The 25,807-nt window shown below is 44.9% G+C and overlaps 1 protein-coding gene across 16 annotated transcripts in view; it reads right to left on the bottom strand.

Annotated features, from left to right (window-relative positions):
- The window catches only part of TMC7 (transmembrane channel like 7), a 76,593-nt gene that overhangs the window by 22,843 nt on the left and 27,943 nt on the right, over positions 1 to 25,807 (bottom strand). For 10 of the 16 annotated variants that reach the window (XM_510854.8, XM_024349790.3, XM_009430404.5 and 7 more), the window contains exons 3-8: positions 22,559 to 22,707; positions 17,375 to 17,542; positions 15,961 to 16,043; positions 8,797 to 8,942; positions 3,339 to 3,486; positions 1,120 to 1,293 (exon numbers count right to left, since the gene is read on the bottom strand). In XM_510854.8, coding sequence (XP_510854.4) covers positions 1,120 to 1,293; positions 3,339 to 3,486; positions 8,797 to 8,942; positions 15,961 to 16,043; positions 17,375 to 17,542; positions 22,559 to 22,707 — 868 coding nt within the window. The remainder of the gene's footprint in view (positions 1 to 1,119; positions 1,294 to 3,338; positions 3,487 to 8,796; positions 8,943 to 15,960; positions 16,044 to 17,374; positions 17,543 to 22,558; positions 22,708 to 25,807) is intronic. The other 6 variants (XM_063797695.1, XM_063797697.1, XM_063797698.1 and 3 more) reach the window with 2 other exon arrangements.

Below are 25,807 nucleotides of genomic sequence, written 5' to 3'. Positions count from 1 at the left end.
AAACACTACACTTTAGATGCTTTTAAAAATTTCTCTAAGGCCAGGTGCGGTGGCTAACACCTGCAATCCCAGCACTTTGGGAGGCCAAGGTGGGTGGATCTCTTGAGGTCAGGAGTTCGAGACCAGCCTGGCCAACATGGTGAAACCCCCGTCTCTGCTAAAAATACAAAAATTAGCTGGGTGTGGTGGCACATCCCTGTAATGCCAGCTACTAGGGAGGCTGAGGCACGAGAATCACTTGAACCTGGGAGGTGGAGGTTACAAGGAACTGAGATCACACCACCACACTTCAGCCTGAGCGACAAAGTGAGACTCTGTCTCAACAACAAAAACAAAAAAGTTCTCTTAAAAGTGAAAACTGGCCGGGCGCGGTGGCTCACGCCTGTAATCCCAGCACTTTGGGAGGCCGAGGCGGGCGGATCACGAGGTCAGGAGATCGAGACCATCCTGGCTAACACGGTGAGACCCCGTCTCTACTAACAATACAAAAAATTAGCCGGGCGTGGTAGCGGGCGCCTGTAGTCCCAGCTACTCGGGAGGCTGAGGCAGGAGAATGGCGTGAACCCGGGAGGCGGAGCTTGCAGTGAGCCGAGATCGCGCCACTGCACTCCAGCCTGGGCGACAGAGCGAGACTCCGTCTCAAAAAAAAAAAAAAAAAAAAAGTGAAAACTGGGCAGGGCACAATGGCTCACACCTGTAATCCCAGCACTTTGGGAGGTGGAGGCGGGCAGATCACCTGAGGTCAGAAGTTCAAGACCAGCCTGACCAACATGGAGAAACCCAGTCTCTACTAAAAACACAAAATTAGCCGGGCGTGGTGGCACATGCCTGTAATCCCAGCTACTCGGGAGGCTGAGGCAGGAGAATCATTTGAACCTGGGAGGCAGAGGCTGCAGTGAGCCAAGACAATGCCATTGCACTCCAGTCTGGGCAAGAAGAGCGAAACTCCGTCTCAAAAAAAAATAAAAAAGTGGAAACTGATCACCTCTGATTTACAGGTCTTGATCATATCAGCCAAACTTGTATCTCCATATGTAAAACAGAAATGACGATGGTATCTACCTCACAGATTTTCAGTGCACTAGGCATAATGTCCAGCCAGAGTACAAGTTAATTTACCTTTTTCATGTGCTCTTGCGAGAAGACAGTTGCTACGTATATTGCATAAAAGCATGCCCCTAAAACAGCCAGAACAATACAGTTCAAAAACAGTCTCAAGGAGTAAATGCGTATTGTTTCTTCTGAGGTCCTTTCTGCTATTTTCTGCCGCATTCTTTCTTCCTCCAGATCTGCCTGAAGATAAAAGAAAATTCACTTGTGAGCAGTGGGATGAAGGGATACTCAGGGATAGAAATTCATTCATCATTCTCTCCCCATCCATCTTTAAGAGTTCTAGCCAGGCATGGTGGCTCACTCCTGTAACCGTAGCACCGTGGGAGGCCAAGGTAGGAGGATCACTTGAGCCCAGGAGTTCAAGACCAACCCTGGCAACATAGTGAGACCCCATCTCTACAAGAAAATCCAGAAGAATTAGCTGGGTGTGGTGATGAGTGCCTGTAGTCGCTGCTACTCGGGAGGCTGATGTGGAAGATTGCTTGAGCCCGGGAGTTCGAGTCTGCAGTGATGTATGATCACGTCACTGTACTCCAGCCTGGGTGACAGAGTAAAATGCTATCTCAGAAAAAAAAAAAAAAAAAGACATCTTTTAAATATTCATCTCCCCCAAGAAACCATCCTAGACTTAGCCCAACTACTTTTTTTCTTTTTTTTTTTTTGAGACGGAGTCTCGCTCTGTTGCCAGGCTGGAGTGCAGTGGTCCAATCTCGGCTCACTGCAACCTCTGACTCCCTGGTTCAAGTCATTCTCCTGCCTCAGCCTCCCGAGTAGCTAGGATTACAGGCATGCACCACCATGCCCAGCTAATTTTTGTAATTTTAGTAGAGACGGGGTTTCACCATATTGGCCAGGATGGTCTCAATCTCCTGACCCTGACCTGCCTCGGCCTCCCAAAGTGCTGGATTACAGGCATGAGCCACTGCACCTGGCCTAGCCCAACTATTTTTTACGTCTACTAAAGACCTAAGTAAAGGCAGAACCTCCTATTTAAGACTGCAATTGGGCTTTGCAATAAATGTGAAAACAGAACTATAAACTATTCATATTACTTAAATATAGTATGTGTCATTTCTTCAAACACAATACAGGTGAGGTGTTGTTATTTTTTCTTTTACACAATGTAGTAGTCTCTGCTTTTATTAGGAGAATTTAATCAGTTCATATTTAGTGTAAGAAAGAATAGATTTGATTTGATTCCTTCCATTTTATTATGCTTTTGATTTATTTGTCCCCTCCTCCTTTTCTTTGATGGGTTTATTTTTATTAACATGCTATTCTTTACTCCTTTCTCTCCTTATTCATTTGGAAACTCTCATGTACTTTTTTTTTTTGAGATGGAGTCTAGCTCTGTCACCCAGGCTGGAATGCAGTGGCGCAATCTTGGCTCACTGCAACCTCTGCCTCCTGGTTCAATTGATTCTCTTGCCTCAGACTCCCAAGTAGCTGGGACTACAGGCATGTGCCACCATGCCCAGGTAATTTTTTGTATTTTTAGTAGAGATGGTTGGAAACTCTCTTGTACTTTTTTTTTCTTTTTTGAGACGGAGTCTCACTCTGTCACCCAGGTTGGAATGCAGTGGCACAACCTTGGCTCACTGCAACCTCTGCCTCCCGGTTCAAGCGATTCTCTTGCCTCAGACTCCCATGTAGCTGGGACTACAGGCATGTGCCACAATGCCCGGCTAATTTTTTGTATTTTTAGTAGAGATGGGGTTTCACCGTGTTAGCCAGGATGGTCTCGATCTCCTGACCTTGTGATCTGCCTGCCTCAGCCTCCCAAAGTGCTGGGATTACAGGCATAAACCACCACACCTGGTCTGTACTTTTTCATATACTCTCCATCCCACACTATTGTCATAACATTCCCTCCTTACTCCCATTTCTCCTGGTATAAGTAGTGTTTATAACAGGTCCTCCTCAGGTGGAAAAATAACAGTGTAAAGTAGCAGGGTGTGGGGAAAGACATCACCTTCTTCCAGCCACTGCATCCCCACCCCACTTCCCAGTCCCAGTTCACCAGTGCTCCTGTTCAGGTCTAGGGTAATCAACCCCAGTAACGTGTTCGCTGTGAAAAGTTCTTGAAAGCTACAGAGGAGTAACTTGCTAAGCACCAGGGACAACCTGTCCCCCACCCTTGATGCTCTGCAAGCTGAAAACTCAGGCTCCAAAGGCAGGACCTTGCTGGTGAGGACCCCATCACGGGCAAACTCAGGAGCACTCACTCGGAGCTCGTACCGCAAGCTGCTGTGCTTCAGATCCGCCATGCTGCGGTTAGTGATGCAGAAGTCCCAGCCGGCAAATATCTTGTTGCAGTAACTCTGAAAGTGCTCCTCACTCCGAATCAGGTTGATTTTGAATCCTTCCACCGACCTGGCCCCAAAACACAATCATCCTTCTTATAGAAACAACAGCAAAAGAGAGTCCCCTGAATTGGCTGTGTCTGAAACTTAAAAAGTTAGACATAGCTGCATTTTCAGCCCATTGTGACATGGTCAAGTTTGGGGCCATTCTAAATATATGTGGCAGCTAACAAGGTATCTCATTGTTGATCCTTTCCTTTTACCCATCTAATCGCTTCAATTACAGCTAGAATAAAATCCAAATTTTCTTCCCCAACTTTTATTTTAGATTCAGGAGTACATGTGCAGGTTTGTAACCTTGGTAATATTGCATGATGCTGAGATTTGGGATAGAAATGATTCCATCATCCAGGTACTGAGCACAGTATCCAATAGTTCTTCAATCCTTGCCTCCCTCTCTCCCTCTCCACTCTAGGATTCCTCAGTTTCTTTTGTTGCCATCTTTATGTCCATGAGTACCCAATGTTTAACTCCCACTAATAAGTGAGAACATGCGGTATTTGGTTTTCTGTTCCTGCATTAATTTGCTTTGGATAATGGCCTCTAGCTGCAACCATGTTGCTGCAAAGGACATGATTTCATTCTTTTTTATGGCTGTGTAGTATTCCATGGTGTATGTGTACCACATTTTCTTTATCCAGTCCTCCGTTGATGGGCACCTAGGTTGATTCCATTTCTTTGCTATTGTGAATAGCAGTGTGATGAATATACAAGTGCATATGTCTTTTTGGTAGAACGATTCATTTTCTTTTAAAATCCAAACTCCTTAATACAGCCTAGATATCCTGTATGATCCAGCTCTGCTGTCGTCTCTCCTCCCATGTAACTATACTTGCTTTCTCTCCTTTCTATAAACACACAAATTCCTGTTCCTGCCTCTGGGACTCTACCCTTGGGAATTCTCACTACCATCCCCAAGGATGGTGCTCCTCTGACCCTCCCTATGGCTGGTCTCCTTCCCATCCTTCCAGTTTTGGCTCAAATAACCCCTTTATAATCCCTCACCTCCCCATCTAAGGCTATAACCCCCATTTCAAGTTAGTCCCTTTTATTTATTTATTTATTTACTTATTTATTTATTTTTGAGATGCAGTCTCACTCTGTTGCCCAGGCTGGAGTGCAGTGGTGCAGTCTCGGCTCACTGCAACCTCCACCTTCCGGGTTCAAGCGATTCTCCTGCCTGAGCCTTCCGAGTAGCTGGGATTACAGGCGCCTGCCACCATGCCCAGCTAATTTTCTGTATTTTTAGTAGAGACAAGATTTCACCAGGTTGGCCAGGCTGGTCTCGATCTCCTGACCTCATCATCCATCCGCCTCGGCCTCCCAAAGCACTGGGATTACAGGCATGAGCCACCGCACCTAGCCCAATCCCTTTTATTTAATTCACAGGAATGACACTAACCTGCAATTATCTTATTCATCTGTTTACTGCTTGTAACTCCTTACTCTAACTAAATTTTAAATTCCTTGAGAGCAGGTACCCTGGCTATCTTGCCACCTTTATATGGACTATATACTTTGATTAACATGCAACTGATGGATAAAGCAATGAATAAATGACTTAAATTAACTATTTAGTGAATACCTGTTTAGGTCAGATACAATTCTGTTGCATATTTTTATTCATTCAAATGCTTTCATGGAAAAAATACACCTGGCACTTGGTATAAAACACCAGATGCCATGCACAGTCCTCTGTAGATGAAAGAGGTTATTTTTAGGATTTGCCAGTGAGGCATGAAGACAATAGAAATGGAAGGAATTGTTATGATCAGTCATTCTGCCAAAGGATTACAGCAAAGAATTTATGTCAGAACAACATGGAGTGCTTTCCTCAAATCCAGGTTCCCAAATGGTTTCTTACCTGAGATTTTCAATTCGATAGGTCTCATGTGGGCTCCAGAAATATGCCATGTTATAAAGCTCATGCTGACCCATCTCAGTTGCAAGCCTCTGATTCAGACCAGACCTAAATTTTATTTTATTTTTTACTTTTTGAGATGGGGTCTCACTCTGTCACCCAGGGTGGAGTGCAGCAGTGTGATCGTGGCTCACTGCAGCCTCAGCCTCACCAAGTTCAGGTGATCCTCCCACCTCAGCCTCTCACATAGCTCAAACTACAAGCACACGCTACCACACCTAGCTAATTATTTGTATTTTTTGTAGAAATAGGGTTTTGCCATGTTGCCCAGAGCTGGTCTTGAACTCCTGGGCTCAAGTGATCCACCCACCTTGTACTCCCAAAGTGCTAGGATTACAAGTGTGAGCCACCGGGCCTGACCCAGAACTACATTTTACAGATGAGAAAACTAAGATCCAGAGGAAGGAAAATTATTTCCCTATATCCAGAGAGTTAGGTGGCAGAACTGGTGCTACTTTGATGATAATGATGATGATGATGATAATTTTAACTTCATAAATGTCTATAAGGTGCCAGGCAGAGTGCTAAGATTTCATTCACCTGCCTAGTTTATGTTAATCCTCCCAGCAACTCTTCCAGGATGCACATTTCACAGATGAAGAAAATGAGGCTCAAAGAGGTGAACTGGCATTCCAGCCATGGTCTGTGGCCTACAAAGTCCATACTCTTTGTCACTCTGTGGCACATCCACTTTCTGGGCCACAGCAGGCCTTTCTCCCATTACATCACACCCAGCCCTCCCTCCATGACCTTCCCCAGAAAGCAATCAAGCCCTTGAGCTTGAACGAGATTCATAGGTAGATTCGCTGTGCAACTAACAAACCTTATTCATTCGGCTGGGCGCGGTGGCTCATGCCTGTAATCCCAGCACTGTGGGAGGCCGAGGTGGGTGGATCACGAGGTCAGAAGTTCGAGACCAGCCTGGCCAACGTGGTGAAACCCCATCTCTACTAAAAATACAAAAATTAAGCCAGTCGTGGTGGCGTGCAACTGTAATCTCAGCTACTTGGGAGGCTGAGGCAGAAGAATTGCTTGAACCCGGAAGGCAGAGGTTGCAGTGAACCAAGATCACGCCACTGCCCTCCAGCCTAGGTGACAGAGCAAGACTCGTCTTGAAAAAAAAACAAAAACAAAAAACCTTATTCATTCTTCAGGGCCCCTTCCAAGGCTTTGGAAGACTCTAGCAATGTGTCCCTATGGTCTTTTTTTTTTTTTTTTATCATTTACAAAACATATTTTCATACTCTTTGTCTTAAAGATGGCACTTCCAAATTGTCTACCCTGTAGGTCCATAAAACTTGGATCTCCCCTGGCACAATCACGGAACCCCAATCAACCAATATTTCTTTACCAAGCATCTCTTTGCCCCTCAAAAGCAGCCTGAGGCTGCTTCTCATTTGTGCATAGTACACTTGGGTGGGGGATGGACGCTTACTAGTTCACGTTCATCTCACAGATTCTAACTCAGGATACAAATGCCCAGCTGGGCATTGGGGTTTTCTTTGCAATGGTGAATCCTGGTCCTTATGGAGGGCCAGATCAATCCGCAGCACCCTGGTCTCTTCTGCACCTGTGATAAGGAGCTTCGCAGCTCCATGGCTTACAACACTGTGCATGCTCTCACAGGGACAGTCAAGTGGGCAAGAAAGAGGCCCATCCATGATACTGTCTGCCAAGCAACCCCCCTGGCACAGAGATGGCAAGCTGTCCATCAAAAATTTGTGGTCCATCTTCTATAATACAGTGTCACTGCTGGGTACTAGCTGCCCAGCCAGGAGCAATGTTTCCTGGCCTCCCTTGCAGTTGGCTGTAGTCATGTGACTGAGCTGTAGCCAATGGGATGTGAGTGATGTACACCACTTCCAGGTCTGGCCTATAAATACCATCCGCATGGTTCTCCTCCATGAGTTTTCCTTTCCCATCCCTTGGCAGGACCTTCGAAGCCACATGCTGAAGATGGCTGAACTTTGGTCAACTTTAGTCCTAGAATACTATAAGATGAATTCTAACACACTAACCTGTGCCCCCACCCAGGACTGTCATGTAAAAGAGAAATACAGGTTTTGTTTTTGTTTTGTTTGTTTGTTTGTTTGTTTTTGAGACAGAGTCTCGCTCTGTCGCCCAGGCTGGAGTGCAGTGGTACGATCTTGGCTCACTGCAACCTCCGCCTCCCAGGTTCAAGTGATTCTCCTGTCTCCGCCTCCCAAGTAGCTGAGACCACCGGTGTGTGCCACCACGCCCAGCTAATAAAGAAGAAATAAAATTTCTATTGTGTTTGGGTCATTGTGCCTTTTGTACCTGTTGTTTGTTAAGGGAATTAATACTCTTCTCTTTTCTTGGGAATTGCTCTCTCTCCCTAAACCACTTGTCTCCCACAGGAAAAGTCATGTTGTCATAGGACCCTAGCCCCTGGCCACAGCTGAAGGAGCACAGTGCTGGGCACTTGAACCACCAGGGGCTCATCGCAGACACACTGCTCCCCATGGCAACGGTGGAAGGGTCGGGGCTGGGAACTTGAATGAAGCAGATACAACAAGTCTTTTCTAAGGATTTCTGCACCTGTGACCCAGGAGGTCAAGGCTGATGCAAACTATAAGATGCCCTATTTCCCACCACTTAAGAAAGCCACCACTACACCAAAGAATTGAAGATGAGGGATTCTTACTTTTGATGTTGTTCTTAAGCCATGGCTCCATCTTTGTCCTTCCTGTAATCTGAGTTTCCTCCCTTCCTTGGATCTGTGAGCCACTCAATAACCCTCAGAGCTAGGTTTCTGCTACTTACAACCCAGTAGAGACCTAGTTAACATACACACCTAAGCAAAGGAAGGGGTATGTGTGCAGTGGGGTGGGATTGCCAGATGTGTTCAGTAATGATTGAGTGGGGAACCCCAGGCTAGGTGCGGTGGCTCACACCTGTAATCCCAGAACTTTGGGAGGCCAGGGTAGGCAGATCACCTGAGGTCAGGAGTTCAAGACCAGCCTGGCCAACATGGTGAAACTCTACTAACAATACAAAAATTAGCTAGGCGTGGTGGCACGTTCCTGTAGTCCTAGCTACCCAGGAGGCTGAGGCACAAGAATCACTTGAACCTGAGGGGCAGAGGTTGCAGTGAGCCGAGATCCCGCCACCGCACTCCAGTCTGTGTGACAGAGAAAGACTCTGTCTGGAAAAAAAAAAAAAAAAAGAAGAAGAACCTCAGTCTGCTACTCCATCCCAAATCCTGACTTTTATTTCTCCCAGGTCTCTTCAGCTGCCAATGTACTCACAAACCCTTCCCCACAAAACCCATCATTGGACTCCACTCATCCTTCAGGCAATGGCTTCCAGAGCTCCCATATCTCCAATAGCCTCCAGCCATCAGGGGTAATTCAGAGAGAATGCAAAGGCAGACTTTACCTTTTCACTATCCAAAGAAGGCTCAGGGCCAGGGAGGCGATTGTGCTTAACAAATACGCCAGGGGCAGATCATAGGTGAAGTTCTGAAATTTCACCCCATCAATGGTGTAATGTCCGTAAAAGAGGCTAGTTTCCTCCAGGAAACCCTGAAACGAAGCCAAGAGCATGAGGTCAGACTGGTCAGCTTACTGCAGGGAACTGGAAGAGTAGTCCCTGCCTCAAGGAACACAAGTTCCAGTGTCCCCTTTCCTCTCTGTATCCCCAGAGACTGGAACAGCCCCAGAGGCACAGGGAGTATTCAGTGTTTGGTAAATAAAGCACTGATAAAACCCTGGCATTAAAAATGCACAGGTGGGCCGGGCAAGGTGGCTCATGCCTATAATCCCAGCCCTTTGGGAGGCCAAAGCGGGCAGATCACCTGAGGTCTTGAGTTCAAGACCAGCCTGGCCAACATGGCAAAACCCCCGTCTCCACTAAAAATACAAAAAAATTAGCTGGGCCTGGTGTTGCACGCCTGTAACCCCAGCTACTCGGGAGGCTGAGGCAGGAGAATCACTTGAACTCGGGAGGCTGAGGCAGGAGAATCACTTGAACCTGGGAGGCAGAGGTTGCTGTGAGCTGAGATCATACCACTGAACTCCAGCCTGGGCAACAGAATGAGACTCCATCTCAAAAAAAAAAAAAAAAAAAAATGCACAGATGGCCAGGCGTGGTGGCTCACACCTGTAATCCCAGCACCTTGGAAGGCTGAGGCAGGAGGATTACTTGAGCCCAGGAGTTTGAGACAAGCCTGGGCAACACAGAGAGATCCCTATCTCTACAAATTTTTTTTTTAAAAATTAGCTAGGCATAGAGGTGCATGGCTATGGTCCCAGCTGCTCAGGAGGCTGGAATAAGCCGTGATTGTGCTACCGCACTCTAGACTGGGTAACAGAGCAAGACCCTGTCTCTGAAAGAAAAAAAGCAAATATAACAAGCCAAAACTGAAATTAAGAATAAAATTCCATGTGCCATAGCATCGAAAATCATAAAACATTAGGACTAAGTTTAACTAAAGAAGTGCAAATCTCGTGCCGGGCACGGTGGCTCATGCCTGTAATCCCAGCACTTTGGGAGGCCGAGGCGGGTGGATCACAAGGTCAGGAGATCAAAACCATCCTGGCTAACACAGTGAAACCCCGTCTCTACTAAAAATACAAAAAATTAGCCGGGTGTGGTGGCAGGAGCCTGTAGTCCCAGCTACTCGGGAGGCCGAAGCAGGAGAACGGTGTGAACCTGGGAGGCGGATCTTGTAGTGAGCCGAGATTGCGCCACTGCACTCCAGCCTGGGTGACAGAGCAAGACTCTGTCTCAAAATAAATAAATAAATAAAATAAAATAAAACAATTAAAAATTTTTCTTAAAAAAGTACAAATCTCGGCCGGGCACAGTGGCTCATGCCTGTAATCCCAGAACCCTGGGAGGCCGAGGCGGGTGGATCATGAGATCAGGAGCTCGAGATCAGCCTGGCCAACACAGTGAAACCCTATCTCTACTAAAAATACAAAAATTAGCCAGGCATGGTGGCATGTGCCTGTAGTCCCAGCTACTCGGGAGGCTAAGGCAGGAGAATCACTTGAACCCGAGAGGTAGAGGTTGTGGTGAGCCGAGATCACACCACTGCATTCCAGCCTGGGCAACAGAGCGAGATTCTGTCTCAAAATAATAATAATAATAATAATAATTAAAGAAGCTCTAAAGAAACGGACAACATCCCATGTTTATGGATCAGAAGATCTATGGCCAAATTCCTCAAATTGATTTACAGATTCAACATCATCCTTGTTAGAATCCTAGCTGGCTTCCTTATAGAAAAACTGACAAGCTGATCCTAAAATTCATACGGAATCGCAACGCACCCAGAAGAAGAGCCAAAACAACTTTGAAGAAGAAGAACAGTAAGGCCTGGTGGCTCAGAACACTCTCTGACTTCTCCCTCTTTTTTTTTTAAATAAAAAAGTAGAGATATGGTCTCGCCATGTTGCCCAGGCTGGTCTCCAACTCCTGGGCTCAAATGATCCTCCAGCCTCAGCTTCCCAGAGTGCTGGGATTACAGGTTTTGAGCCACTGTGCCCGGCTGACTGACTTCTTATGGTGGGAATGATTGAACACCTCAAACACCTCCTTGGATGGCAGGAAAACTCCAGGAGAGTGAAGAAGAGAACAGATATAGCAGAAACATTGTAGGTAGATAATACATAGAGGTTCCCTACAGCATTGTTTATAAAGGAAGGAAATGAGAGGAAATCTGAATGTCCATACAGGGATTGGGCTAGAACACTAAAAATCCATATTATGAAATATCAAGCAAGACCCTGTAAGTGCACAGAGAAAGGTCAGCGGTCAAGTAGGCTGTAAACCATGGGGTTAAATGTTCAGTGACCTCTGGGGAGGGATATTTTCATTTTTTACTCTATAAATTCTGTATTTTTCATGACAACTGTGCATTCTTGTGTGTGTGTGTGTGTGTGTCTTCTTAAAACAAATTTATTGAAGCTGAGCATATTTACATTATACAATTGTGCATATCTGTATTTTAAAATTATACAAGACAACCGTGCATTCTTATATTATCTGGGTAATTAAGTCATGTGTTAACTGGAAAAGAAAAAGTAGAAGCAGAAGACTCCATTCTCCTTTCAACTCTCCCAAAGGCCATAAAAACGTGTCCAACCAGAAGAAACCTGTTTATACTGCCAAGGACTGATATCAGGGCTATCACCAACCTCTCCCTAAAAATAATGTAACAATTACAGGGGAAAGGTCGGCTGGGCCTGGAAAATATTTTCTGATTTGATAATGAGCTTTGTTCAATTGTTTTCAAGAAGAACAAGCCCCTGTTTGATCTCTCTGGCCCTCTTTCACTTGTACCTATTTACATTTAGATTATTAACAATAACATTAAATGAAAATCCAGTTTCCCAGCCACACTAGACATATTTCAAGTGCTCAGGAGTTAGTGGTTCTGGGCCGGGCACAGTGGCTCACACCTGTAATCCCAGCACTTTCGGAGGCTGAGGCAGGCAGATCACTTGAGGTCACGGGTTCAAGACCAGCCTGGCCAACATGATGAAACCCTGTCTCTACTAAAAACAAAATTTAGCCGGGCGTCATCGCACACACCTGTAATCCCAGCTACTTGGGAGGCTGAGGCACAAGAATTGCTTGAAACCAGGAGGCAGAGGTTGCAGTGAGCCAAGATTGCACCACTGCACTCCAGCCTGGTGACAGAGCGAGACTCTGTCTTAAAAAAAAAAAAAAAAAGGTCAGGTGTGGTGGCTCATGCCTGTAATCCCAGCACTTTGGGAGGCCGAGGTGGGTGGATCACCTGAGGTCAGGAGTTCAAGACCAGCCTGGCCAACATGGTGAAACCCTGTCTCTACTAAAAATACAAAAATTAGCTGGGTGTGGTGGTGGGCGCCTGTAACCCCAGCTACTTGGGAGGCTGAGGCAGGAGAATCGCTTGAACCCAGGGGGCAGAGGTTGCAGTGGGCCGAGATCACACCAATGCACTCCAGCCTGGGTGACAGAGCAAGACTCTGTCTCAAAAAACAAACAAAAAAGAGTTAGTGGTTCCATTGTTATACAGCACAGGTCCACATTCTCCAGATCATTGCAGAAAGTTCTCTTTCAGACAGGCTGTTATCATGCTTACTTTATTGAACATCTATAATTAAGCGCAGCTAACTCTCCTATAAAATTTTTCCTATCAGGAAGAAGGTTACAGTGTGAGAAGAAACTTTTTTTTTTTCACAAACAGAAACTTTTCTTGTGGGATGTAATCTAAAGAAATGGGGTTAACAGCAGCTCTGGGATTTGATCCTAAGTTTGCTTTCTTTTGTTTTTTTTGAGACGGAGTCTCACTCTGTCGCCCAGGCTGGAGTGCAGTGGCGTGATCTCAGCTCGCTGCAAGCTCCACCTCCCGGGTTCACGCCATTCTCCTGCCTCAGCCTCCCAAGTAGCTGGGACTACAGGTGCCTGCCACCACGCCCGGCTAATTTTTTTCTATTTTTAGTAGAGACAAGTTTTCACTGTGTTAGCCAGGATGCTCTCGATCTCCTGACCTCGTGATCCACCTGCCTCGGCCTCCCAAAGTGCTGGGATTACAGGCGTGAGCCACTGTGCCCAGCCATCTATTTTTTTTTTAACTTTTTTTGCATAATAGACATTTGAACACCCACCCAACAATTCCTCTGGGTTGTTTTTAGGAAAACGTGAGATCAGAGATGTAAAAGGGTTTTTTCAAAATCAGGCAGGGCATAGTGGCTCACACCTGTAATCCCAGCACTTTGGGAAGCCGAGACAGGTGGATTGCTTGAGCTCAGGGGCTCGAGACCAGCCTAGGCAACATGGCAAAACTCTGTCTCTACAAAACACACACACACGCATACACACACACACAAATTAGCTGGGCATGGGGGTATGCACCTGTAGTCCCAGCTACTTCGGAGGCTTGAGGTGGGAGGATGGCTTGAGCCTAGGAGGCAGAGGTTGCAATGAGCCAAGATCGTGCCACTGCACTCTCTGAGCAACAGAGCCAGATCTTGTCTCAAAAAGAAAAAAAAAAAAAAAAAAGGGTGGGGGGCTTTTTCAAAATCAAATGCAGTGGACAAATTCAAGGCTTTCTACCAATTTATTCAGAAAAGTAGAAGCTCAATGGTATGGCATTTGTTTATTTGTTTTTTTGTTTTTTGTTTTGTTTTGAGACGAACTCTCCCTCTCATTGCCCAGGCTGGAATGCAGTTGCGCGATCTCAGCTCACTGCACTTCGGCCTCCCGGGTTCAAGCAATTCTCCTGCCTTAGCCTCCTAAGTAGCTGGGATTACAGGCACCTGCCACCATGCCTGGATAATTTTTGCATTTTTAGTAGAGATGGGGTTTCACCATGTTGGCCAAGCTGGTCTTGAACTCCTGACCTCAGGTGATCTGCCTGCCTTGGCCTCTCTGAAGTGCTGGGGTTACAGGCATGAGCCACCGCACCCAGCCGGTATGGTATTTTGATACCAGTAATTTTCAGAAAGTATTTCTGAAAAAATAAAAATACTTATTTGTATTTCTTAAACACCTAGAGCAGAGGTTCTCATCTGGGGGTAATTTTGTCCACTAGGGAACATTTGGCAATCTCTGGAAACATTTTTGGTTGTCAGAGTTGGAAGAGGACAGTGCTGCTGGCATCCAGCGGGTAGAGACCAGGGATACAGCTCAGCGTGCTACTGTGCACCAGATAGCCCTACACAACACAGAGTTATCTAATCCACTGGGCACGGTGGCTCATGCCTGTTACCCCAGTACTTAAAATCTCATTGCTTTTTTTCTGAGACAGCGTCTCACTCTGTTGCCCAGGCTGGAGTGCAGTGGCGCAATCTCGGCTCACTGCAAGCTCCGCCTCCCAGGTTCACATCATTCTCCTGCCTCAGCCTCCCGAGTAGCTGGGACTACAGGCGCCTGCCACCACGCCTGGCTAATTTTTTGTATTTTTAGTAGAGACGGGGTTTCACCATGTTAGCCAGGATGGTCTCGATCTCCTGACCTTGTGACCCACCCACCTCGGTCTCCCAAAGTGCTGGGATTACAGGTGTGAGCCACCACACTGAGCCAAAATCTCATTGCTTTTAGCCAAGTGTAGTGCACGCCTGTAGTCCTAGCTACTTGGGAAAATCGTTTAAGCCCAGGAGTTTGAGATTACAGTGAGCTACAATTGCACCACTACACTCTAACTGGGCAACAGAGAGTGATCCTATCTCTAAAAAAATAAAAAATAAATAAAAAAAAGAATATCAATAGTGCCAAGTTTGAAAAACCCTGGTCTAAAGGGCAAAGATGGCCACTTTTCATAGCTGCAATCTTATTTGATGAAAAACGTGAAATAAAAAAATGAAAAACCACAAAATCTGTTTTTTAAGATGGGGTCTTGCTCTGTTGCCCAGGCTGAAGTGCAGTGGTTCAGTCTTGGCTCACTGCAGCCTCAACCTTCTGGGCTCATGTGATTCCCCTACCTCAGCCTCCAGAGTAACTGGGACTACAGGTGCACGCCACCACGCCCAGCTAATTATGTTTATTTTGTGTAGAGAGATGTTGCCCAGGCTGGTTTCAAACTCCTGGCCTCAAGCAATCCTCCTGCCTCGGCCTCTCAAAGTGTTGGGGTTACAGGTGTGAGCCACTGCACCTGGCCAAAATCATTTCTTTAGAAGGCGATAATAAAAACCTTTTACAACTACCATAAAAGCAAAGAGATTAAGTCCATTTTAGAGTTGGGGTGGTGGTGGGGGATGTTAACCTGGGATTGACTTATAAGGGATTTCAGAGAATCTTCATATGCCCATGTACATGATATGCAGGTATATGTGCATATCACCTGAAAGTGTGAGGTTGTGCATCGCACATGTCCCTGTGTGTAATTTCTGGAAAGAAGAGCTACATCTTTCATCCATCCAGTCTGGGACTCCAAAATGTTGGGGTTTATCGGTGTCAGAGAAAATTGTAAACATTCTATCTGGGTTCATTTTCACTGAAGCTTCTTTCTGTGGGGGACCTTGGTATTGTGTTGCAGATCAATACAAAGATTGAAGGACTAGAGGCCGGTATGGTGGCTCACGCCTATAATCCCAGTACTTTGGGAGGCCAAGGAGGGTGGACAACCTGAGGTCAGGAGTTCCAGACCAGCCTGGCCAACATGGTGAAACCCCGTCTCTACTAAAAATACAAAAATTATCTGGCGTGGTGGCACACACGTGTAATTCCAGCTACTCGAGAGGCTGAGACAGGAGAATCACTTGAACCTGGGAAGCAGAGATTGCAGTGAGCCAAGATTGCACCACTGCACTCCAGCCTGGGTGACAGAGCTAGACTCCATCTCAAAAAAATAATAATAATAAATAAAAAGAAAGGACTAGAAAAAGGCCAATGGCCGAAAGTGATAAAGCATATTTCCTGACATTCTAGCAGGAGATGGTGAACATTGTTCTTTCTGATGAGGTAACTGCAAATCCTGTTTCATTTACTGGTACATATGTCAACCAACACTTGTGTTTAGCTCTCACTGCAGAAATTTGGGAAACTGATCTTTACATCAATCAATTTTTAGTAGATTGAGGAGCTAAACAAAGGATTATGTTAAATACTTACAGTGCCAGAAAGCAAGTCTATGATATAACTGTAAAAGTAAATGAGTCCAGAACTGCTTACTGGATAGACTGTACATTGTATATCTGTAAGAAACAAAAACCAGAATGTCAGTGGAAACAGTTTTACAGTCTCTATAACCTGCCTGGTTTTTTTGTTTGTTTTTTTGTTTGTTTGTTTGTTCTGAGATGGAGTCTCGCTCTGTCATCCAGGCTGGAGTGCAATGGCGTGATCTTGGCTCACTGAAGCCTCCGCCTCCTGGGTTCAAGCGATTCTCCTGCCTCAACCTCCCAAGTAGCTGGGATCATAGGCATTCACCACCACACCTGGCTCATTTTTGTATTTTTAGTAGAGATGGGGTTTCGCCATGTTGGCCAGGCTGGTCTTGAACTCCTGACCTCAGGTGATCCACCCACCTCAGCCTCCCAAAGTGCTGGGATTACAGGTGTGAGCCCCCGGACCCGGCCACAGCCTGCCTGTTTTTCACTATTTGTGTGTATAAGCATGTACAGTCATGCATGGCTTAACGAGGAGGATACAGTCTGATAAATATGTCCTTAGGCAATTTCGTCATGCGAACATCACGGAGTGGACTTACGCAAACCTAGATGGGATGGCCTACTACACACCTAGGCTGTATGGTATGGCCTATGCTCCTAGGTTACAAACGTGGACAGCACATTACTGCACTGAATACTGTAGGTAACTGCAACACAATGTTAAGTATTTGTGTATCTAAACATATCTAAACAAAGAAAAAGTACAGTAAAAATCCAGTATTATAATCTTAGGGGACCACCATTGCATATGTGGTCCATTGTTAATTGAAACATTGACACAGGGTACATGACTGTATATGTATATTACATTTAGAAATGTCATATATATTTGCATATTTGCACATAGATATGTTTGTGTATTTGTGATTTGCCATTTTCAGTCCAAACCCCAATGTGTCCAATACAGTAACATTTCTTTCTCCTTCTACTTCTAATGTTTCCTTCACTATTCTCCCCACACATCTGGGGGTATGTCTTTTTTATATATTTTGTATGTAAGTCCGCATGTAGAGCTTCTGTTTTGCTTGTATGTGTGACTATCAATGCTCCAGATAGAGGCTGCTCCATCAGCTTGGGCTCCAGAGCGCACAGTGGACATGGACTGTGAGTGAGAAATGAACCTTTGTGGTTATTTCTCACTCACAGTCTCATACTGTTATGCTGTCATGCCTGCATGCTGTTATTCCACAGCAGCATGAGCATTATGGGGTCACTTGTTTCTGCAGCATAACCTAGACCATCCTGACTAATACAGTCACCCAAGAATTAGAATAAAGATTCTTAGCAAAGGAAGCATTGTAGCAAGGTACATGGTGAAAAACAAACACACTTCGTAGTAAACCAGGCCTTACACTCACCCATGTCTTTGAAAGGAATGAGCATGAAGCTGCTGTTGGTGATCTCGTATTTCGTGAGTAAGACTGGGAGCAAAACCAGCATAAAGATGATCAGAAATATCACCAAATTCAGCAACACCAGGAATCTCAAGAAGGAGAAATAGGACTGAATCCCAGTGCCAAATTTCCCTGGAAAAAACAAACCCGGACATCACTGACCAGGGATATTGATACACTACACATCATAGATTCAATCAGCCACAAAAGCTGAAGCTGGAGGAATCAGTAGCTGGAAGGAGGAAGAAACATTTTATTTTTTTCTTAATTGTTAGCTTTAAGACTTGATCTTCTAGTGTTTTAACTTTTCACCTGTAGATCTACAATCAATCTTGAATTAATCACTTGAGAATCGTATGAGGGAGGGCTCAATATTTATCTTTTCCTTATATGAATCTCTAGTTGACTCAGCACCATTTATTGGCTGTCTTTTTTGGAAATAATCACCTGAACATATATGTATGAATCTGTTTCTAAACTCTATCCTGTTCCATGGGTCTACATGTCTATCCTTACACCAGTGCTAGACTGTCTTAATTATTGCAGATTTGTAAGACTTGTCACATGGTATCTTTCAGCTTTGTTACTCCTCAAGATTGTCTTAGATATCTTTGGTCTTTTGCATTTATGTACAAATGTTAGAATTAGTGTTTTAATTTTCACATGCAATCTGCTAAGATTCTGATTGGGATTACATAAAATATACAGGTCAATTTGAGGAGAAGTGACATATTTATAATATTGTCTTCTGATCCATCAACATGGTATATTTAGGTCTTCCTTAGTTTTTCTCAATAATACTTTATAGTTTTCTGTGCATAATTATTGCATATGATTCTTTAGATATATTCCTAGATATCTGGCTTTTATTTATTTATTTATTTATTTTTGACACCAAGTCTCACTCTGTTGCCCAGGGTGGAGTGCAGTGGCGTGATCTCAGCTCACTGCAACCTCTGCCTCCTGGGTTCAAGGAATTCTCACGCCTCAGCTTCCCTAGGCTGAGCCACCACGCCCAGCTAATTTTTATGTTTTTAGTACAGACGAGGTTTCACCATGTTGGCCAAGCTGGTCTCGAACTCCTGACCTCAGGTGATCCACCTGCCTCAGCCTCCCAAAGTGCTGGGATTATAGGCGTGAGCCACCACGCCCAGCCCTGACATTTTTGATACTATTGTAAATTGTATCATTTAAAAAATTTCACTTTCTAAATGTTTGTTGTTGGTACATGGAAATACAATTCATTTTATACAGAGACACTAACATTAACAATAAACCTTGTTACATTAACATTAATAGTTCTTTTTAATTATCTACATGCATATCATTGTCATCTGCAAAAAAAAATGACATTTTATTTCTTCCTTTCCAATTATTATCCTTCCCCTCGCCCATCCTACTACATTGGCTAGAACTTCCAGGATGATTTTGAATAGAATCTGTGATAATCGGCACCTTTTTCTCATTCTCAATCTCAGGGAAAGAGCTTTCAATATTTCATCATTAAGTATGTTGTTTGCTGTATAATGTTTATAGGTTTTTAAAATCAAAATTAAGAAAGGTCTTATCTACTTCTTATTTGCTAAAAATGAGAACTGAAGTTTATCAGAGCTTTTTCTGCATCTGTTGGGATGATCATATAATTTTTTTCTTTTATTCTGTTTTGTGGTGAATTACATCAATTGATTTGCAAATAGAAAACCAACCTTCCGCTAGATAATGATTAAATTGCTGAGGATAGAAAGCATTCTGAAGAGCAAGGATGGCTTCTTGTTCTTGGTAGGGGCAAAGAACTTATTACTGGAGACCGAAGATATAAGATACCCACAGTTTTTTGCCACTGTCTAATACTTAGCAATCTGCCAGAGGCAAGAAATTTAATTATCACACCTGCACTTCATGTCAGATGAGCACCTACCCAGCCAAGAAATCACAGGGGCAGAGTAACTGCACAGAAAATCAAAATCCCGGTTCCCAGGAAGAACCTACCGTCTACCACACAAGCCACTTTCTGAATGAAAATCTGAAGAAAGCCTACCACTTCGCAAGAGAGGAAGCTAGACATAGTGGCTAAAACCTTGGACTCTACATCTTGAATGCCTGGGTTCAAACCCTGCTTCTGCCTCACCCTGTCTGAGTGAACCTGGACAAGATCTCAAACTCTCTGAGCCAGGCAAATGACAAGTACCTAAATGAAAGTTTCCTTTGAAGATTAACTGAGGTAATGAGTAAAGTGCTTAACACAATGCCTGGTTTATAGTAAATGTTCAATAACAGCTTTTATTATTTTGCTCCAAACATAATGTTAAACTTAAATCTCAAGAAAAAAGTATGAGTGCATGGTCAAAGTCTTAAGTGAGCCAAGAAGCCTTTTAGAAATATGTTATATTCTCTAAATAAAACAACAATAAAAAGGTAGTTCATTGGATAGATTGCCAATTGTATTTTATAGGTCTTAAAATAGTAATAATGGAGACAATCATTTCCTTTGTTTATCCTACTACATTCCTTACAAACCTCACAAAGTTTCCATTTTAGCAGTTTTGGGGAGATGTTTGAAAAATGTTTTGCTGTAAAATAGATAATCCTGGCCGGGCGTGGTGGCTCACGCCTGTAATCCCAGCATTTTGGGAGGCCAAGGCAGGCAGATCACCTGAGGTCAGGAATTCAAGACCAGCCTGTCCAACATGGTGAAACCCTGTCTCTACTAAAAATACAAAAATTAGCCGGCCTGGTGGCACGTGCCTGTAGTCTCAGCTACGTGGGAGGCTGAAGCAGGAGAATCACTTGAACTTGTGAGGCGGAGCTTGCAGTGAGCCAAGACTGCACCATTGCACTCCGGCCTGGGCAACAAGAGCGAAACTTTGTCTCAAAAAATAAAATAAAATAGATAATCAAAAAAATGTTTAATGTTTCTAATTTTGTATTTTGGGTTTTTTTATTTTCATTTTTATTTTTAGATTAAATAGAGACAGGATCTTACTATGTTACCCAGGCTGGTCACAAACTCCTGAACTCAAGTGATCCTCCTGCCTCAGCCTCCCAAAGCACTAGGATGGGGGCATGAGCCACTGTGCCCGGCTAATTTTGTATTTTGGCACAACTTCCCATTTTTGCATACTTGCTACGGACTGAATTGTGTCCCCACCCTCAAATTCATATGGTGAAGCCCTAACCCCCAGTGTCATGGTATTTGGAGATGAGCCTTTGGGAGGTGATTAGGTTTCAATGAGGTCTTGAGAGTGGGGTCCCATGATGGGATTAGTGTCCTTATAAAAAGAGACACCAGAGAGTTTGCACTCTTTCTCAGAGCACACTCAAAGCAAAGGTTACGTGAACACAGCAAGAAGGCCTGTTCAAGCCTCCAAAACTATGAGAAAAAAAAGTTTCTGTTTTTTAAGCCATCCAGTCTGCGGTATTTTGTTATGGCAGCCCAAGCCAACTAATGACAATATTTTAATCCCAAATTCTCACCATTATAGGAAAGTAGGGGTTCACAGTATTTTCAGGGCCATAGGAACTCTTTGCAGTTTGGTAAAAGTGATGAACCTCGACTCAGGATCATAAGGCTTTCTGTTTGTTTATTTATGTTTTTGTTTTGAGACAGGGTCTGGCTCTGTTACCCAGGCTGGAGTGCAATAGCACAATCATAGCTTACTGCAGCCTCAAACTCCTGGGCTCAGGTGATCCTCCTGCCTAAGCTTCCCCAGAAGCTGGGACTATGGGCGTATAGCACCACATCCAGCTAATTTTTAAAACATTTTTTGGAGCCGGGCGTGGTGGCTCACGCCTGTAATCCCAGCACTTTGGGAGGCCGAGAAGGGTGGATCACGAGGTCAGGAGATCGAGACCATCCTGGCTAACACGGTGAAACCCCATCTCTACTAAAAATACAAAAAATTAGCCGGGCGTGGTGGCGTGGTGGCGGGCGCCTGTAGTCCCAGCTACTCGGGAGGCTGAGGCAGGAGAATGATGTGAACTCGGGAGGCGGAGCTTGCAGTGAGCCGAGATTGCGCCACTGTACTCCAGCCTGGGCGACAGAGCAAGATTCAGTCTCAAAAAAAAAAAAAAAAAAAAAACTTTTTTTTGTAGAGACAAGGTCTTAAACTTTGTTACCCAGGCTGGTCTCAAACTCCTGGGCTCAGATGATATTCCTGCCTCAGTCTCCCAAAATGCTAGGATTACAGGCATGAACCACCGCCTGGCTGGGATAATGTTTTTAATAATATGATAACTGTATGTCTGTTTTTATTTTATGCATTGAAATTAAAAGTATAACATTTTAAAATAATATATTTATGCATAATAATATTCTAATGCATGAAATAAGTTTACTAATATTAAAATATTATAATTTAATATTATTTTTAAATAATACTATTTTATGCATTTAATTTAAATTAAATTATTAAATAATTTAATATTATTTTAAAATAATACTATTTATGCATTTAATTTAAATGCATAAGATAAAAAGATATACAGTTATCATATTATTTTAAAAATATGTGTGACAGAATAACCTATGTGAGCATCATGAGCACCTTTACTGGCACTTCTTTTGAGACAGAGTCTCACTCTGTTACCCAGGCTGGAGTGCAATAGTGCGGTCTCGGCTCGCTGCAACGTCCACCTCCCGGGTTCAAGTGATTCTCATGCCTCAGCCTCCCAGATAGCTGGGATTACAGGCATGCACTACCATGCCCAGCTCATTTTTTGTAGTTTTAGTAGAGACGGGATTTCACCATGTTGTCCAGGCTGGTCTCAAACTCCTGAACTCATGATTCACCCACCTTGGCCTCCCAAAGTGCTGGATTACAGGAGTGAGCCACTGTGCCTGGTCTTCACTAGCACATTAAATAACAAGATCTAGTGGCAAGTCTAATAACGACTGAAATTTCCAAGTATTCATGGGTATTAACGGTATTCCAAGATAAATACAACAACTGGAAGGGACAGGAAAATATCCACGATTTTTCCTGGTGACAAAGTCACAGGTTCTGCTAAACCTTGCTGTGGTTTGTTGCTCACATTCATCATGGAAAGAAATGCTCAATTTCAGCTAGACCCTAGTGGAAATGAAGCTGTACTTGCTCCCCAGACACAGACTTCTGCGGAGGAGCCTGCAGAGAGGTGAGGACAGCATACCTTCTATGCTGCGGATGTCCTCCCGCCACAGTTCCAGGTGGGTCGTCATCTCTCGAGCCTTCTCTAGGAACCTCTTCCAAGACTTGCTGCTATACCGCTTCCACTGGTCCCATTCGGAGAGATACTTCATTTGTGTCTCCTGAATGTCCCTGCATGATCATGGAAAACATGATCATGACAATGACAACAACAGCAGCATCAAGACTCAGCATCCCAGCCTGGCACAGTAGCTCACGCCTGTAATCCCAGCACTCTGGGAGGCCGAGGCAGGTGGATCACCTGAGGTCAGGAGTTCAAGACCAGCCCGGCCAACATGGTGAAACGCCATCTCTACTAAAAATACAAAATTGGCCAGGTGTGGTGGCGGGCACCTGTAATCCCAGCTATTCCACGAGGCTGAGGCAGAAGAACCTCTGGGAGGCGGAGGTTGCGGTGAGCCGAGACGATGCCATTGCACTCCAGCCTGGGCAACAAGAGTGAAACTTCATCTCAAAAAAAAAAAGAAAAGAAAAGAAAAGAAAGACTCAGCATCTCATAAAACCCCAGCTGAAAGGACAGAGAAATATGTGAGCTCTGATACATTGCTGCAAGGAATATAAAATGCCGCCACTATGGAAAAAAGTTTGGCAGTCCGTCAAAATGTCAAACAGAATAACCATGTGCCATGCAGTTCCACTCCTAGGTACATACAAAGAACTGAAAACAGGGCTCTCAAACAAAAACTTGTCATGAGGCTGGGCGCGGTGGCTCATGACTGTAATCCAAGCACTTTGGGAGGCTGAGGCAGGTGGATCACCTGAGGTCAGGAATTCGAGACCAGCCTGGCCAACATAGTGAAACTCCATCTCTACTAAAAATAAAAATTAGCCAGGCATGGTGGTGGGCGTCTGTAATTCCAGCTACTTGGGAGGCCGAGGCAGAAGAATTTCTTGAACCCGGGAGGCGGAGTTTGCAGTGAGCCGAGATCATGCCACTGCACTATGTTGGCCAGTCTGGGCAACAAGAGCGAAACTCGGTCTCAAAAAAAAAAAAAAAAAAACTTGTCTTGAGTGTTCGTAGCAGCATTGTTGCTAACAATCAAAAGGTAGAAACCATCCAAATGTCCACTGACGGATAAGTGGATTTTTTAAAATGTGGTCTATCCACACAATAGGATATTATTCAACCTCAAAAAGGAATGACGGGCCAGGCACAATGGCTCATGCCTGTAATCTCTGAACTTTGGGAGGCTGAGGCAGGAGGATTGCTTGAGCCTGGGGGATCAGGCTGCAGTGAGCTGAGATCTCACCACTGCACTCCAGCCTGGGAGACAGAGCAAGGCCCTGTCTCAAAAAAAAAAAACAAGGAGGCCAGGCGCAGTGGCTCACACTTGTAATCCCATCACTTTGGGAGGCCAAGGCAGGCAGATCACATGAAGCCAGGAGTTCAAGACCAGCCTGACCAACATGGCGAAACCCCGTCTCTACTGAAAATACCAAAATTAGGTGGGCATGGTGGCAGGCACCTGTAATCCCAGCTACTAGGGAGGCTGAGGCAGGAGAATCACTTGAACCTGGAAGGCGGAGGTTGCAGTGAGCCGAGATGTTGCCATTGCACTCCAGCCTGGGTGACAGAGCGAGACTCCATATCAAAAAAAAAAAAAAAACAATTAAATAAAAATAATAAAAATAAAAGCCAAAAGAAAAATAATATTTTGTGACACATGAAAATCACATGAAATTCGAATTTCAGTGTCCATAAATATTCCCAGAACACAGCCATGCCAATTCATTTATGAACCATCTGCAACAGCAGAATTAAGTAGTTGCAACAGAGACTGCATGGCCCACAAAGCTGATCCTGAGTCTGGAGGGAAGGCAAACATGCTGACGTCCAACAACCGACAGCTCCCTGGGAGAAGTGCTACAAAAGGGGATGTGGTCAGAGCTCTGGAAACCTGGAGGAGGCGCCCCAAGTCCAAGTTGGTGTTGGAGCAGGGAGTAAGGAGAGCAGGGGAAAGAGAAGGTGCTGGGGCCTGAAGGCGAGAGAGGAAACATGAGGAATTTGCCAGCCATCCATGGCACACGGCACACGCCTCCACCCTCCCACCAGTCTGTCCTCCATCAGACAGAAAGCTCCTATTAAAGAAAAGGACTTGAACCTTCCATCCAAACAAGCCTCGCAGTGCTGTGCATTGGGTTCCTTATCTGTAACTTGGAGTTAGTAAAGTACCTACCCTTAGATCAGTGGTTCTCAAGTGGGGGCGATTTTGCACACCCCCCAAGGAACATCAGGCAATGGTCTGGGGACATCTTTGATTGTCACAACTTGGGGGAGGGGGACATGCTTCTGGCATCTAGTGGGTAGAGACCAGGGATGCTGCTAAACATCCTCCAATCCACAGACAGCCCTCCACGACAGAGAACTATCTGGCCCCAAATCTCGATAAGCAAGAGTGCGGCCAGGTGTGGTGGCTCACGCCTGTAATCCCAGCACTTTGGGAGGCCGAGGCAGGCAGATCACAAGGTCAGAAGATCGAGACCATCCTGGCTAACACGGCGAAACCCCATCTCTACTAAAAACAAAATAAAAAATACAAAAAAATCAGCTGGGTGCGGTGGCGGGCACCTGTAGTCCCAGCTACTTGGGAGGCTGAGGGAGGAGAATGGCGTGAACCCGGGAGGCAGAGCTTGCAGTGACCCAAGATGGTGCCAGTGCACTCCAGCCTGGGCAATAGAGCAAGACCCCGTCTCAAAAAAAACCAAGAGTGCTAAGGTTAAAAAAACCCTCCCTCGGCCGGGCGCAGTGGCTCATGCTTGTAATCCCAGCAATTTGGGAGGCCAAGGCAGATAGATCACCTGAGGCTAGGAATTCCAGACGAGCCTGACCAACATGGTGAAACCCCATCTCTACCAAAAATAAAAAAAATTAGCCAGGCAAGGTGGCAGGTGCCTGTAATCCTAGCTACTCAGGAGGCTGAGGTGGGACAGTCGCTGAAACCCGCAAGGCAGAGGTTGCAGTGAGGCGAGATGGCGCCACTGCATTCCAGCCTGGGTGACAGAGTGAGATTCCATCTCAAAATAAATAAATAAAATAGGCCAGGCACGGTTGCTCATGCCTGTAATCCCAGGACTTTGGGAGGCCGAGGCAGACGGATCAACTGAGGTCGGGAGTTTGAGACCAGCCTGACCAACATGGAGAAACCCTGTCTCTACTAAAATACAAAATTAGCCAGGCGTGGTGGTGCATACCTCAGCTACTCAGGAGGCT

Source organism: Pan troglodytes, chromosome 18, assembly GCF_028858775.2.
Source record: "Pan troglodytes isolate AG18354 chromosome 18, NHGRI_mPanTro3-v2.0_pri, whole genome shotgun sequence".
In the NCBI taxonomy this organism is placed as follows: domain Eukaryota; kingdom Metazoa; phylum Chordata; class Mammalia; order Primates; family Hominidae; genus Pan; species Pan troglodytes.
This window is presented reverse-complemented; position numbering and strand designations above follow the sequence as displayed.